General features: G+C 35.2%; 1 protein-coding gene across 4 annotated transcripts in view; it reads left to right on the top strand.

Annotated features, from left to right (window-relative positions):
- The window catches only part of ets1 (v-ets avian erythroblastosis virus E26 oncogene homolog 1), a 95,110-nt gene extending 83,274 nt beyond the window's left edge, over positions 1–11,836 (top strand). For all 4 annotated transcript variants that reach the window (XM_039764057.1, XM_039764055.1, XM_039764056.1 and 1 more), the window contains 2 exons: positions 7,001–7,119; positions 7,596–11,836. In XM_039764057.1, the coding sequence (XP_039619991.1) occupies positions 7,001–7,119; positions 7,596–7,811 (335 nt within the window). In that variant the 3' untranslated portion in view covers positions 7,812–11,836. The remainder of the gene's footprint in view (positions 1–7,000; positions 7,120–7,595) is intronic.
- The last annotated feature ends 4,280 nt before the right edge of the window (positions 11,837–16,116 follow it).

The following is a 16,116-nucleotide window of genomic DNA, read 5'->3' as shown; positions in this document are numbered from 1 at the left end:
TAAAACCGTAGCCAAAAATATGCTGTTTTAATGAAATGGAGGAGGTGCACAATTTGAATGCTAACTTTGTGAAGATGGGTGTGGAATGTATGTGGAATTTATGTCTATGAATCTATGTAAGGACAAGCACGTTGCTTTTGTTTATCCAGTTTACTACATTGTGTTAGTGTCTAGTCTTCCATCCATCTATCCATCCATCCATCTATCCAACTTGCTAATCTAGGGTAGGATCGCAGTGCCCCTGGATCCTATCCCAGAAATTAGCACACAAGGCAGGATTAATCCCTGAACAAGGGTGTCAGTCCATCACTGGTCAAACACACAACCACACACACACACTCTAGGGTTAATTTAACAATGACAGTTTGTACAACCTGCATGCCTTTGGACTGTGAGAGGAAACATGGATTCCAAATGTGAGTAACGTAAAATGAACATTTTAGTTTCTCATACAAAGGCAGTAAAAAGATTTTTTTTTTTTTTGTTAAAGAGTAATGTGGATTTTTCATGCTGGAAGCCATACAACTAGAGTTGTGTAAATACTGGCTACACTCCAATCATTTTCTGGAAGGGTCCTTAAGTGTGCTCGTTTGTGAATATGTATGTGTGGGTGTGTATTTATGTATGTGTATGTTCAAAATAAAAAAACGGAAAAATGACTAGATTTGTGATGTACTGGGACAATTTACATTGCTTCTCTGAAGAAAACTGGCAGATGAGAAATGTTAAATGTTCATAATCAGAATAACATTTTATGAAAATGCAAGCATCCATTTCCTGTCACAACACCACAGAACAGGCACTAAAAAATAGGTTGATAAGATGGTAGAGAGAAAGGTGACAGGTTAATATACAGCTGCTTTGAGCTTGAGGTTTTCTTGTTTTTTCATTGTTATGAATTCAATGGCAAACCCAGATAGATGCTGGCCTGGAAAATTAGTTTCTGTTAAAATTCAGAAAACCATTTTTGTGTAGGAGGAAACCATTTTAGAAGAGAGATGTGTGTCTTTTTTTCAGTATGCTTACTTAATCAAAATTATTATTATTATATATTTAGCTGTTTGGCCTTTGCTAAAAAGTTTGATCTTTTGTTTGTTAGGTCAGGCCACAATAAAACATGCTGAGTTTTAAATGTGACTGAATCTTAAGATAAAATTCTAAAGTTTGGAATAATCTGCCAGGAAGTGTGACAAATGGCCATTCAGTCTTAACAGTAAAAAGCATTACCAATGACCGTTTTTTGCTTTCTTAATCCTTCTGGTATTGTGTTATATTCTTGTCTATTATTCTGTTCTTCCCTTAAGTTCATGATAACTATATCATCTGGCTGCAACTGTATTTTCTTACTGCATTGTTGGTATGACATAATTCTTTTGCCAAATGACATATATAAATTATTATGTTTCAGTTAAAATTACTCTGGAATTGTGTTTTCTACTGTTAAAATTGAAACTTCATTCAGAGGGCCATTGGTTTCAGTCCCCCTGCTTCAGCACCGTGGACTTGATCAAGTCAAAATTGTTGATTATTTCAAAGATATTAACCGGTACTATAAGCAGTTGTTCCCTAAAAAGCAAAGTCACTGGCCATGACCAGAAAAAACTTTTCTCTACAATAAAAGTAAAATTAATCCAGACAGGAAATGGTTCAGTGCATTAAAAAATGATTGGAATTTAATTTTGTTGACTGTAGATTTTTTTCACATTTTTATAAACTATTTTTAAAAAGAGATTTGTTAGAATCACTTAACAGTAAAAAAAGGAATTTCTATTAGTCAGTCGGTTGTTTTTATTGTGTGTTTAGGCTGATCTACAGTTTTATGTGTCTGTACACATGTTGCAGCACTCTGAGCCTGTACTCAGTGAAGAGCACTTTAAAGCAATTTAATTGGAGGTTCTCATAAAAATATTTATAATTTTGTTACAGTTGGTTGGTCTGTTAGCAATCCTCTGATAGACACATTGGTCACATAGTGTTCAGGGATGCTTAAAATGAAAAACTGAGTGAAATACATATTCCTGCAAGTGATATTAATTTAAAGCTATCACCTTCAAAGTTTAGTCAATGACAATGTTTTAGCACATCATAGCCTCTTCACTTATCTTTTGTTTGTATGTCTTATTCTTCATTTGGTAAATTTTGTCATTTGCTTTCTGTGTTATTTAAGATGTTTGTCTTGAGTTGTGAACTATTAGAATTTTCAGACCCACAAATGAACTGTTAATAATGTTAAAACGAGTATTTTATTTGTTGTAAGTTTGCACCCATAATTGTGCATACTCTATGGACTTCTTATTTGGAAAGTAATACATTTGAAGGGGTAATGTTGTGAATATACACAATTTGTAGCTCCTTAAATCAATTATTTAATCCATTCTTATATTGAGTATTTGTTAAGAGGGATTTTTTGTTAGTTCAGACTGCAATGAAAATGTACTGTATTCTTTAATTGCATTAAATAACAGTTGATAGTTTACTGTCATGACCGTCAATGTTTGGAAGGGCCAGTGGTTTCATAACTTAAATGTTATTTCAGAGTATAGTGACTGAAAGAGTTTTGATTGATTCGCTTTCTTTTGGCGAAAAGCACAAGATATGTTGTTTCAGTAAGGTGAATCTGACAGTGACACGTTTTTAATCAAGTAATAAATACTACTGTTGCTGTTGAATTTCACAGTTTCTTCCCATGTATTGCATCAGATGATATACATATGATGTACCAATATGGATCAGTGCACATAATGCATTATAGAAAAATAGGTTGTACTGAGCAAAGCATAGACATAAATGCTTTGATACACCTCATTGTCAGTGATCTTGTGGTTTCATCTAAATCCGAAATTCATTATTAACTGGAGTCCCTTTTCCATCATTCTGTGAAAAGGTGGACAATGAGGGTTTATGGTTATTCTGTAATTGGAATGTGCCCTGTATTTTCCCTTTTTTCATTGCATTGTACACCAGTCCAGGGGTACAATCTCTGTCTTCTGAGCAAAAATGAAAAGAAATGTTATTTACACCCCTTAAAGAATTTCTAACACCATTGGCATACTTTTTCTGGCCAGATCTAACTTCAGTCTCAGAAATAGACCCTTGCCTAATAAATTATTTTTACCCTGCCCTGGGGCGTAGTGTGTCCCCCTGTAAGGTTCAAGCATTTTCTACCACCTTTCTGCAATATCTCTAGTTACTATATTAAAAATTCTGTTTAATTTTATTAATTCAATTTTTACCATGGCTTCTATAAAACAACCTGAGTAATGGCCTTCTTTTCATGTGTCATTGGATGGTTCGATATGTACCTGCTTTCATATCCCTCCTCCACATCATTGGTCAAATCCAGGTTCTTAAAGAGCAAAAATTGTCTTTCTTTAACTAGATGACTTTCCTTACCATTGGTGTTAACAAGTTGATCCTAGGTTTACCACCAATGTAGACATAAACCACTTTTCAGTCATGGTTACCTTTAGTTGCCCTCACTACAGAGATCATTAACAAGCATTATTCAGGCTCCATATATTCATGTCTTTGACCTTCAATGGACATAGATGAGAAGGTGTCCTCTCATACTTTTAATTATTTTGGACCCCTAGATCTGTCCATCTGATAACTCGGCCAAATCAAATGTTTACCAGATTTTTTTTTGTAATAGTGCAGTTTTGTGTTTTTTTGTTTGGTGTTTGTATATATGTGCGTATACAGTATATACATACACACTGTACATAGCATTTGCAATGTAATCAAAAGGTTGTATATTTTCTCTGATGTCTTAAAAAAAGATAGTTTCCAGTTATTTCCACACATCTTGTAAATTAAGTGTTATCACTTCCTATTATATTATATTACATTATATTCTGCTATTTTTTAAAAATGAAGGTTATATTTGTAGTGTGTGTTGTGCATCTGAACAGTTTACTCTGCAGTGGTTTGCTTTAATGGTGTTAATTTGTAGGATTTCGGTATTGCTAAACACATAAATGTAGTTAAGTGAAAAGCATAGAAAATTGTGAATGAGACTTGTTCCATTTCATCAGCTTCCTACAGTGATCATGTGGCACTGTCTCATTCTTATGAAGAAACCCCTATTAGAATAAGACGGCTGATTTCATCTTTGTGGAATTTGGAAGAAAAAAATAGATAGACTTTGCTGCAGGGAAAAAGAGAGCGAAAAAATAAATCAAGACACCATAATGCTTCTTCAGTAGAGTTGCTTCAAATCCAAGTTATTTAAATAAGATCATAAACAAGTTAACTTTTATAAGAGTGATTCATCAAGTGTCAGTCTATGATGAGGTTTTTCACTTCTTGATTGTGGAAGCTCCTAATAGGGCCTTAGATTTTTTTTTTGTTTCCTTATGTTTTGTTTTCAAAAGCCAGAACATTGCAATGACATGTTACTCAGTCAAACTTGTAATAAAAAACATAGCAGATTGCAACCATTTACTTTGAAGTGAATGTAAAGAAAACAAAGGTAAAATAGAAATACAATGGAAAAAACTAAACAATTCAAACCCCATTCAAGAGAAAGAGAAAAAGAAAAGAGGCACAAGCAAAAAAAAAAAAAAAACTAACTTTTTAAAATATGATAAAACAATAATTAACATAAGAGTCAATCACACGCCCAGCATGCTTATTTTGAAATAATGATGATAATTTTTTGCCATGTTTAAAAAAATAAAAAATAAAATTATATATATGTTCTCTAAAAAAGATTTTTTTTTTTCAAAGTTTAGATAAAATATAACATTGCTTACACGTTGAGTTATATAGGGTGGGTTGGGATTCGTGTAGTTGAGCAAGATTAAGTCTGTGTGATGGTACAGTAAATGTATGAGATATTACAATCAATTTCTCCCCATGCAATTTAATGCTACCTGGGAGGATACCATGTTGTCAATAATGGATAAGGATTAAAGAAAATTACATTAACTAATTAATAAACCATTTTAATTTAGTTCATGGTCATGGGCTTAGCACCTCTGCAATCTGGAAGGAAATCTTGAGTACCTAGACAAAACCTCAGGGTGGACATATAAACTACAGAAAGAGCAGCTGAACTTCCTATGGGGATTCTGAAACCTAAAACATTGTCTTCTGCGTCAAGCATCATATTCACCTGGATTATTATTCACAGGCCATGATTTATGGTGTTTCCTAGAGCTTGCTTTAGATTATAATATACTCTTGTTGAATTTAAAGATGAAAATTCTTTTCACTTTTTCCCTGTAAAATATGGGTCATTTTTAATGTGAACCCTTTGGCTGTGTTACTGTTTGATTCTGCTTTCTTTACATCCCCTGTTTTTCACTGCCATTAGTCTTACTTTATTAACATATTAGATCAAGGGTGACACAAAAATCACTTGGGTTACATATAATGTTCAAGCCGTCAAAAATGGAATGTTAACAAGTTGGCAACAATTGATATAAACCTGAAAGTTACAGTTGGAGAACAAAATGTCTCTCTCAACATCAGTTATTACATTTTCACCTTATATATCTACAATGGAGATGCCAGGGCCCGGCCCGCACAGTTCAGTGCTATTACTGGTTTCCATTACCATCCATCCATCCATTATCCAACCCGCTATATCCTGTTGGCTGGGATTGGTTTCCATTACCAGCTACAATAAATTATATTAGAAACTTTCAGAAAAGTGCATTTATTTCTAACTCTTGTGGTTACAGTGCTGACCTGGATGTAATGTTCATGGCCTATTTAAAATACATAGTTATATGCTTTCCAGGAGCAGTCATCAGAGATGCACATCACTGTCATCTGTCTCAAGAAAGTTCACTTCATTGGCAGGCTGGACTGGTCTTATAGAACATTAAGAAAGGTTAGAGCAGACTCTTTCCATAGGAGACTGTGTTCCTTTAATGTGGGTAATGACATCCTTCACATTTTCTACAACTCTGTGATGGCCAATGCAATTTGTTATCTGGTAGTGTGCTGATTAGCAGGACATATTCTTCGCCTACCTGACCATCAACATCCCAGTATAGCAATGACATGGATACCACCAAAGGGGAAGAAAAAAGTGGAAAGACCAGTAAAGACATGATAAAGAACATTCCAACCTGAAACTTATCAACATCAAGTGGGAAGATATGGATACAGTTGCAAGTGATCGACAAAAGTGGAGAAAGTTTATTGGCCAATTTGCTCAACAGCACAGGAGGAACTAAGTCTAAGTAAGTGTGCTGGGCCAGTAATATCACTTCGAGAGGTCCACCAAATCAACAACAACAAAAAAAAAGGGCAGGCTCATCTATAAGATGTACTCCCCTTAGGAGGAAGTAGCAAAGTAGACAATGAAGATAAAACTGAGTGCCATTTTGTACAGTGTTTTACATCCTCTCCCTGACACACTAACACTGAAAACTTTCAGCCAACAAATTATTCGGCAGACCTGTGCCAAGAAACACTACTGGGGCTCCTTTATACCAGTGGCAATACGTCTGCATAATACATCACTGTGACTGGAACTGCCAAGTCAGACATTTGTTTTATTTTTCTTATTTTGTTTTTTTTTCTTCCTTTTTGACATTCTGTTGTGTGTTTAGAATATAGTGTATGTTTATCTATTCATCTATTTATTTGATGCACTTCTGCAAAAAGAGTTCTGTCTGTCTTATCTATCTGTCTATCCATCCATCCATCCATTAATGCATGCTAGCTTGAAACACCAGTTGAGATTCATCATTAAGTCAACACTGGGTAGTAAGACAAAATGCATTCTACTAACCAAACATTTGCTTTTGAAAAGGGGAAAAATCAGATTACTTTCTTACATATTAAGTACTATAATTTGAATTGAACTTGTGTTACCTAAGATTTTTTTGTTTAATATTTAGGTTGAAGTATATTGAGTCTGTTACTAACATGGTACTAAGCAGATGTGTATAACAGAAATCTAGAATTTCTTGTTTCCTTCATTTTCTTGATTCTAGGCATTAGTAGTCATCTTAACCTTTTGATTGGTTTTATTTTTTGACAGGCAGTGGACCTATCCAGCTGTGGCAGTTTCTATTGGAATTGCTGACAGACAAGTCATGCCAGTCTTTCATCAGTTGGACAGGAGATGGGTGGGAGTTTAAACTTTCTGATCCCGATGAGGTGTGTAAGCAGTGTTTTTCTCAAAGTCCTTCTGATGAGTCTTTTAGACTTTTTTTGTGACATTCAGCTAAAGTGCACAGTTCTTAAATACTTAAGATTTTATCCATATTATTTAGGACTCAGATGCACTGTAACCCATTCATCTATCCATCCATTTTCCTATCCCACTTATCCAGGACGGGGTTGTGGGGCAGATAGAGCCTATAAGGAATAAGGCAGTAACAACACTGGGACTGGGAACCAGTTCATCTACAGAGTGAACACACACTCTAGCAATGCCAATTCACCAACCCTGGGTATCTTTTGACTGTGGGAGGAAACGGTCCATAGATTCCAGTAACACTCATGAACTCTGCTGTCATTTCCTAAATAATTATTTTTTCCAAGGATTCACAGTGCAAAACTAATTTAATTTAAAAATTTTAGTAACAGAAAAGTTAACTTGTATAAATTACAGATTTTATTTTGATTGGCAGGTTGCACGAAGATGGGGAAAGAGGAAGAACAAGCCCAAAATGAACTATGAAAAGCTTAGTCGTGGATTGCGCTATTATTATGACAAGAATATAATTCACAAGACATCTGGCAAGAGATATGTCTACCGCTTTGTGTGTGACTTGAAAAGTTTGCTCGGCTATACGCCAGAAGAACTGCATGCCATGCTGGATGTAAAGCCTGACGCAGATGAGTGAAGCCATGCCAAACAAGGACTGTAAAACTAGGGGGACAGAAGTATTGGTGGGTGCTTTAGGATGTTGCAAAACGTGTCTTATTTTAAAAGTTTGGTATTTGCTTTGTTTTTTTTTTTTTTGGTTTTTTTTTTTAGCGCTGTTATTTGTCATTTGTACTTTGAGCTACACAGGGAGCTTAAAAAGTAGAAACTTTTAGTTTGTATCTTTATTGACCTTTGTCAAAGACAAAAATTACACAGAGCTAGCTAAAAAAACAGATTTTGAAGACAATGCAGCTCAAGGCCGAAACAAATGATTAAAGCGATTATATTTAAAAAAAAAAAAAAAGCAAGCAAATACATTTTGAAAGGTTTTGGGTTTTTATGAGCACTAGAAACTGACATGGAAACGAGCCAGAAGAAAGCAAAGGTAGACTGAAGGAAAATCGAGACGGGGTGAATATTTGTACTATGAAAAGTGTTGCCAAATAAACTGAAACATAAAATATATTATGTATGTATTACTGCCATCTTACTACCTTTCAGAAAGAAAGGTTTGAGTGGCTTTTGTTCTCACCCCCCATCCATAAATCTTTTTTATATAATTGTTAAAATAGTAATTATTATTATTTTTTATTTTTTATTTTTTTTTTATAAAGTTATGTGCCAGTATTCTTCATGTGTTTAGCTTGTCTGTATCAAACTTTTGTGTCTTTTTTAATTTGATGTGTATGGAATACTCTATCAGTGCTGTTTTAACTTGCTGGTTATTTGATAATATATGTATAAAACTGGGCTACAGACATGGGTAATATATTATTCACTTTGATAACAAACTATGTATCGGCTTTTGTGGACCTGATTACTCAGCCAGCACAGAAAAACATATGTCACCTCATGAAATGGAGCTTTTTTTCCCCCCTGGTGTCAGAAGGGTTTTGTAACGGTTTCAGCTGACAGTCTTTCTGCAATAATATGCACAAATACAAAATTTTAAAGGCTGCTAATTGGAAAAAAAAATCTTAACCAAAAAAAAATCATTCTTACCTGAACTAATTAACTGAAGAAACTTCACATCAGATTTCAGGATTTAGAATTTAAAGTCATTGCTTTTTCATTAAAAGATACATACTTTTAATGTTAGACACAGGAATGTGAATGCCAGATTTTCTGTATTTATTCTAAACAGTCACTGCCTTTTTTTTTCTTTTCTATTAATGCCGGAGACATAGTATAAAGAGATGTTTATAATTTCATTTCATAAGTGTACAGTAGTTCCATTCAGTCTTGCAGTTTTTCAGGGCTAAGTAGCAAAGCAGGGATATTCTATGAGTGTGAAAGGGGTATGGCTCCAACTTTTGAAGTTGAATTGTTTTGGGTATTTTTAGTTTACTTCAGTGTTTGAATATTGTTCTTTTAATTGCCATACTGAAAAGAGTTACAATCAGTAATCAGCATATGTTTTTAATTTAGTGTTGAAGAACTTGAGCTCTGAAGACAGAAGTTTAACACTGCCAAGTTTAAATAATGCTACCATGCCATTATGTGAATAGAATGTCCCAGAATGCAGGTGGAATGTATCTTATTAGGAGTTTATTACTGTTTGCTGGGCAAATAAAAATAGGCAATAAGAGTTATTTTACTTGGATTCATAGTAGCAAAGAGAGTAACTGTGGATTCCAATGGAGTGTGTCATGCCTTATGTCCGAAGAGGAGTGTCAGAAGTAGAAAGTGGATGGCCTACTTAACTGAAAAGAGTGCCTTAAACAGGAAAGAATATGGATAGTGTTAGAAGGATGAGAGTGGTTGCATTTTATTTAGCTTCCAGGTTAATAAGTTATTTAAAAAAAAAGTCAATTTTTCGAGCAAATGATCAAGTGAATCTTGCAGGCAAGCATTTAACCTCAGGGGCTGCATTGTTACTGCCTCTGTGCTAAAGCCACACAGAGTTAGATTAGTCATGGAAAACATTTTGTTACCCATGTAGTACAACAGTAGCTGTTAGTTATTATGTGGCAGTGGTAAGGTAAGATAATAAATTCATAAAAATTGTATTTTAGTAATACAACATTTTAAAAAGAATGCAAAACTTTTCTTTTTTCCTTGAAGTTTTTTTTTAATCTCAGGAGAAGTAATGATGAAGAATTGACCCATCATTATCTGATGTATTCTGGGTAGGTTCTTTTGTTATCCTGGTAAGTCACAGGCAGTGCTGTTTCTAAACAAGTAAAACGATTCCCCAGAATAGGAACAGGAGATAAAATTCCAGATTCTCTATATCTGATTTGAATAACTGGCTTAGCAATTCACACCAGCAGCTTCAATAATGTGCAGTTGTGTAAGCTAGATCATTTATCAGAGTGGTGCTGTCTTAATGAAGGTGACCAAAATTGTTTTAAAATCTCACTTCACATCTCAATAATCTCAAGAAAGAAAGTTGTTACTGAACTCTGAAATGTCCTTTTGTCACATCACTCCATGCTGAGTACATTTTTTTTAACCCTTTGAAGTCTTGATATGTCTTGTACATGTCCCCCTAATTAGTGAAATATTTTGTCCAAAAGGAATCTATTTTTTTTTTCTGAAAATAGGAGTGAAGCATTGATATAAACACTGTGCTACTTTCCCCTAAAATGTAAGCAAACTGTATCTGCTTGGCCTTACTTATTTTCCTTTTAAGCTAAATGTTTCTTGCTCAGGAATGTTCAGTGCTGGATTAGCAAATAATGGGATGTTTGATGTTTGTTGCAGAGTTAAAAGTTCTTTTCTTCTGTTCTATTACATTACCCCCTCAGGGGCTGGGACACACTCAGACGTCCATGACGCCTCAGAGACTGGGCGGTGCTGCTGAGACCTCATTATAGGCAGCATCACAGGAATGTTTCTTTGATGTCTAGACCCTGCTGTGTCTTAATGACAATCAAAAAGATCTCCTCTAGTGGAGGCACTCTTATCATATTGGAAAAACAGCTGACTTTTATGATTAGAAGTTTTTTTAGAGGATTTTTAAAGAGCAGTTTCCATTATTTTTACTTTTATGTTGATCATTGTGATTGGGGCTGCTCAGTTTACTAAAGAATCAAAGCTAGTATCCTGGTCACATGCCAGTATTTTATAGATCCAAAGAAATATTTGTATTATTGGTCAGTGTGAAAATAGTAAACCTTTTTTGTGATGTACAGTATGTATACACTGGTATTTGTAACAAATGTATATATGCGGTACAGTTTGTTCATTACATTTTCTTAAGAGATTTCATTAAGGCCAATGTTTTTCACTGTTAAGTTGCAAGTGCCCTGCACTGTCAATTTGCCACAGAGTAAAATAAGAAGATCCTTTATGCTATAATAACTGTAAGAAGTATAATGTACTGAATACCGGTTCATATTTGGAGGAGACAGATGTATTTATAAATCAATAGTGACACTTATTTACCACCTTCTTCAAATGTATTGCAGCATTAAGAAATCTGCTATATCCAGGGCATTTTTTTATTAATTTATATTGGCATCTTAATATTAAGTTGCCTTTTCATCCTATTTAACTGTATTACTTAAGAGATCCATAAATTTCGCTCTACTTTTTTTGTCCAGTTATATACAATTACAAAAAAATCAAGCAAACTGTACCTTGCAGGTGCGATTTTTGTTTTGTTTTAAATTTTCTTTGTGATGTTACATTGTTGTTACATAAGATCATTTCTATGTATTTGTTTCTCAACCTTTTCTGATATTTTTCAAATAATTTATATTTTATAAAATTTTAAATGAAAAGGAGCAGACTAAAAGCTGGTGCTTTAAAGGAAAAAGTAGTTTAGAACTTAAATGTAGCAACTGTATTTTTTATTTTAGTATTTGTTTTTATAAGAAAACAAAAAAAATAAAAAATAAAAACATTACCTGTCTGCCAAAAGATTTGTTTAAAAACAGGCTGTGATGCTGGGCCATCGTTCATTTCTGCTGGAAAGTTTTATAAATCGTAGCCTTAATTCTTGTTGTACTTTAAAATGGTTATATTACAAAAAATATATGTGAAAGAAAGGATTTATAACAACTGAGTTGTGTTTTTCTTTCATCCTGAAAACCTGTGTGCTTTTTAATGTGTTCACTCTTTACTTATTTTATTTGTTAAAATTAGCTATATAAATTCCCATGTGAAAAAAGTCAAGTGTGAAGAATGAACAGATCACAATGACAGTTTAAGTGTATTATAAAGGTTTTAGTAATGAGCACCTTAAGTTAGCAAAGGTAATTGTGAAATATAGGCTTTATCAGGCGCAAAATGTTACCAAGATATTGTGTCTCATGACATAAAAATGCATTTCAAAGATCTGCCATACGCATGCATCCACAGTGCTCCCCTCACTCTGCGACAGACAGCTAGTCAAGAAACATTGGGGAAAAAGTTATTGTCTGCAGCATATGTGTTCATATGTGTTTATTTTGTTCTTCTGATTGTGAGTATAGATGAGGGAGTGAAGTGAGAGCATTGCCTCTTGTTATCAACCACGAGCACGGACATCCACCATGCTTCCCTTCATCTCCAGTAGCGCATTCCGTTTTACAATACTAGTGTAGTGTTCTGAGAAACTTCTTCAGTGAGGTAACAAAAAACTTTTGAAGTTTTGATGCTTCACACATTTTGGAAAAGTATAAAAAAAAAAGAGCTTTACTTGACTCAAGTAGGCTTGAGTCATCTGCATTGTGGAAAGTGTGTCAGCTCAAGACTCATAACTTCAATGTATGTAAGGTTATGCTAATTATTTCAAAGTAAAGGCCAGTGTGTCATGTCTTATTCGTTGCTTTTCTTTTATCCTCATTACCTTGCATTTATTATTTACTTATTCCCTTCCAGCCCATTGAAGCTCATTAAGTTTTGCATATGAACCAACACAGAGACGCACAAAAAATGTCCGCTACAATCCAACATCATATACACACAAGATAGACCCTGTGTCATTACAAAGCACCTTAGAAATCTTTCATTGGAATGACACTGTAGGGTTGCATATTTATCTAATGCAAGTAATAAGATTTACTGAAATTTGTCATTCATCTTGTATTCTGTAAACTATTGCTTTCAAAAGTTTGGACGCTTCTGAACAAATTAAATGTTTTGTTGATGTTTGAAGTAAAAACAGTAAACAGCAGCAGACAAACTAAAACAACCGTATTTTTTTGTAAAAATCTTACTGTACAGTAAACCAAAAAAATAAAACTAAATTTGGCATGTGCAGAAGTTTGGGACCCCTATTAAGTTAGTACATACTAATACCACCTTTGGTAAAAAAAAATCGCAGCAAACTGTTTTTGTAGCTAGCTCTGAGTTTTTTTGGGGACATTTTCCCCTTTCTTCCTTGCAGATCACTTCCATTGTGAGATATTGTGGAGCTGCCACAGCACATTTGAGGTCCACTCACAGATTTTCAATGACGTTCATGTCTGGGGACTGCAAGGACTATTGTAAAAGTTTCCTGTTTTGCTTGTTGAGGTACATCATGGAAGATTTTGAAGTGTGTTTTGGATCGTTGTCTTGTAGTAGAAGCCATCCTTTTACAGTCTCTGATTCTGACCGACATTTTTCTCCAGAATTTATTGATGTTTAGTTGGATGCATTCTTCCCTGTACTCCCACAGTGTTCCTTTGTCACCAGCAGCCACACAACCCCAAAACATAATAAATAGATCCATCCCGTAAGTAATAGTTGGCAAGGTGTGCGCTACTTCAACTGCTACTCCTTTTTTTCTCCAAGCAAATATGTTGTAGTTGTGGCCAAATAGTTTGATTTCAACTTCATTGCCCATGGTATTTGTTTCCACAATGCCTGTTTTATGCAGATGTTTTTGGTGATGGGAGCATAGGGAAGGTGTTCTTCTGATGACTCTTCCATGAAGACAATATCCATGCAAGTAGTACAGTGTACCACCACTTAGTTTTCGGCTAAACCTGCCAGCAGGTCCCTTGCAGTCATCTGGGGTTCTGCTTTGCCTTCCTACCACAGTACACAGGTCTTTAGGATTTTGTGTTGACCTCCACGGTTCTCCTCAACTGTCATTACTTAATGGCATTTCCGATGGTGGAAGTTCATGGCTAGAAGCGATTGGATATCTTTTTGTTGCCTTCCCTTGCTTTGTAAATGTCAGTTAGTTTAATTTTTACATCCTCAGTCAGTTTCTTAGAAGAGCCAACAGGTGCTGAGCGTTGAACAATGTTTGAAGAATTTATTAGGCTCTGGAGTAGACAATTCCTAATAACAGTTCTTGACCAAATTAACACCAAATGAGCTAATCCAGGCCAGACTAACACGTTCTGACCTTACAACTGAAAGGTTGCCCAAACCTTTGAAAATGACACCTTTATTTCTGTGAAAGTTAATAATAACTCAAAAATGTTCATGAAAAATGTGTTTTTTTTAGTTTGTTGTTGAATTTGTATTTACTATATTTTACCTCAGATGTCAGTAGAATATGTACAGTAATTTGGCTCAACGTCTGCATTCATCCATTGTCCGTAACATTTTTAGGGTAGTGTCTCTGAGTAGCCCAATTCTTGTTTCTCTAATTCAGACACTCGATTAGGTTTCCTGTTCATAGTTTTTCTCTTAACCTTGTTAGCATTAGCATTACATTTCTTCTCGAAAGAAACATGTAAAAAGTATTGCATTTTTTGGCTTGAAAAATTACAGATTTATTAAATCTGATCTTTCTACTCTAAAAAGTGCAAACACTAAAAGTACAAAGCCAGAAGCGTAGAAGGTGTAATAATGATATAATAATATTGCTAATACCGTATATACTGTCAATGTGTCATTTGTATGGTATATCTTGAAGCACAGTGAAAAACATAATCCAACGTCATAGCGTGATTCCTTGTGTAGTTTCCAGCTTTTGAGCAGCACACTGAACATGTGCGATTGACATGAGCGTCACTTTCAGATCCATCAAAATCACTTTTGATTTCACCATCCGTTTCAATTGCACTACCTGAAGACTAATTAGTCGTCACTGTCTGGGCTGGGCTAAAGAAAAATGTTTCTTACATGACGCCGTTATTAGTCTAGGAGAAGATATGTCTGCACCGTTGCCTTTGAAACACTTGGGTCTGTCACTTATACAAGACACTCTTATATCATTTCCCAAGCAACACTTGGCACTAACACTGTTGGCACTTTTACAGCCCGAGTAATCCTCAGGTCTAAGGCTTATGCAAGACGCGTCTATGCAGTTGTTTCGAGTGACGCTTGGAACGAACACTTTTAGTGCTTTTAGAGACTTAGTGATGCATGGGTCTAACACTAAGGATGTTAATAACATGAAGAATTAAATTTGCTGTCATGTAATGTACAAGAAACTAAGCCGTACATCCATTCTTTGTTTAATCCTTCTCATGAATCATGATGGCCTGGAGCATACCACCCTGACAGAGGTGCCAGCAAAAACCAACCTCGAACAAAGTGCCAGTCCGTTTTAGAGCACGCTTTTGTACACTTAATCTAAATTTCACGCCGTTGGCACGTGGACGAAAAACCATAATTCTGCAAGAAATGTCTGCATAGCCACAGAGAGAATGGGCAAACTCCCATCAAAAGTGTCCAGGCTGAGATGATGGTCTAGTCTTGGAGCTGTGAGGTAACCACACTAACCAGTTTGCCTTCATATGATCCCAAAGTAATACAGTGATGTGCAATACAAAAGTTTGGCATTGTTGATGGACTTAACCTGCTTCTGATCCATCCATACTGCTTGGTCCCAAGATTGCAGAATGTAAAGATGAGAAAAGATTGTGTCTGGTTTTTATTACAATCTTGTATAAGTAAATTATTACAGTAATGCACTGTTAGTAATCCTAAGCATGTTTAGTCCACTGTTGGGGCCACTAAGCATGTTTAGTCCATTGTTGGGGCCACTGGACATTACGGCCTGTCCAGGAAGCTTCAGTACAGTGCACAATCCAAGCAGGAATTGGAAGCCATGTTTAGTGAGATTAAGTAAGGCTGACAGGAACTAGAAAAGAGGGTCCCAGAATAACAGCAGCAGTGACAATGAAAATGCATCAGACAAGAGTTGTATCTTGAGGGTGGAGAGTGTTCGGAGTAAAGGCATTTTAAGAAGAGATTTGAACCTGAGACTAAATGGCACTGAATGAAGTAAGGAATTCTGGAGGCTCTCGACTCTCCAGTCATTGATGGGCTATAAGTACAACATCACGTGGGTTTCAGGTGCTTCGACTTTGAGGACTTTCCGGAGAGTAATGAAGTCTTGAACTGATTAGTAAATGAACGCAAGGCTGCTAATGTGGTGTGAGCATTTGGTTCAAAACAGGAGCTTT

This window comes from Polypterus senegalus, chromosome 9 (genome assembly GCF_016835505.1).
Source record: "Polypterus senegalus isolate Bchr_013 chromosome 9, ASM1683550v1, whole genome shotgun sequence".
Taxonomy (NCBI): domain Eukaryota; kingdom Metazoa; phylum Chordata; class Cladistia; order Polypteriformes; family Polypteridae; genus Polypterus; species Polypterus senegalus.
Note: the sequence above shows the minus strand (reverse complement) of the source record. Positions and strands in the feature narration are given on the sequence as shown.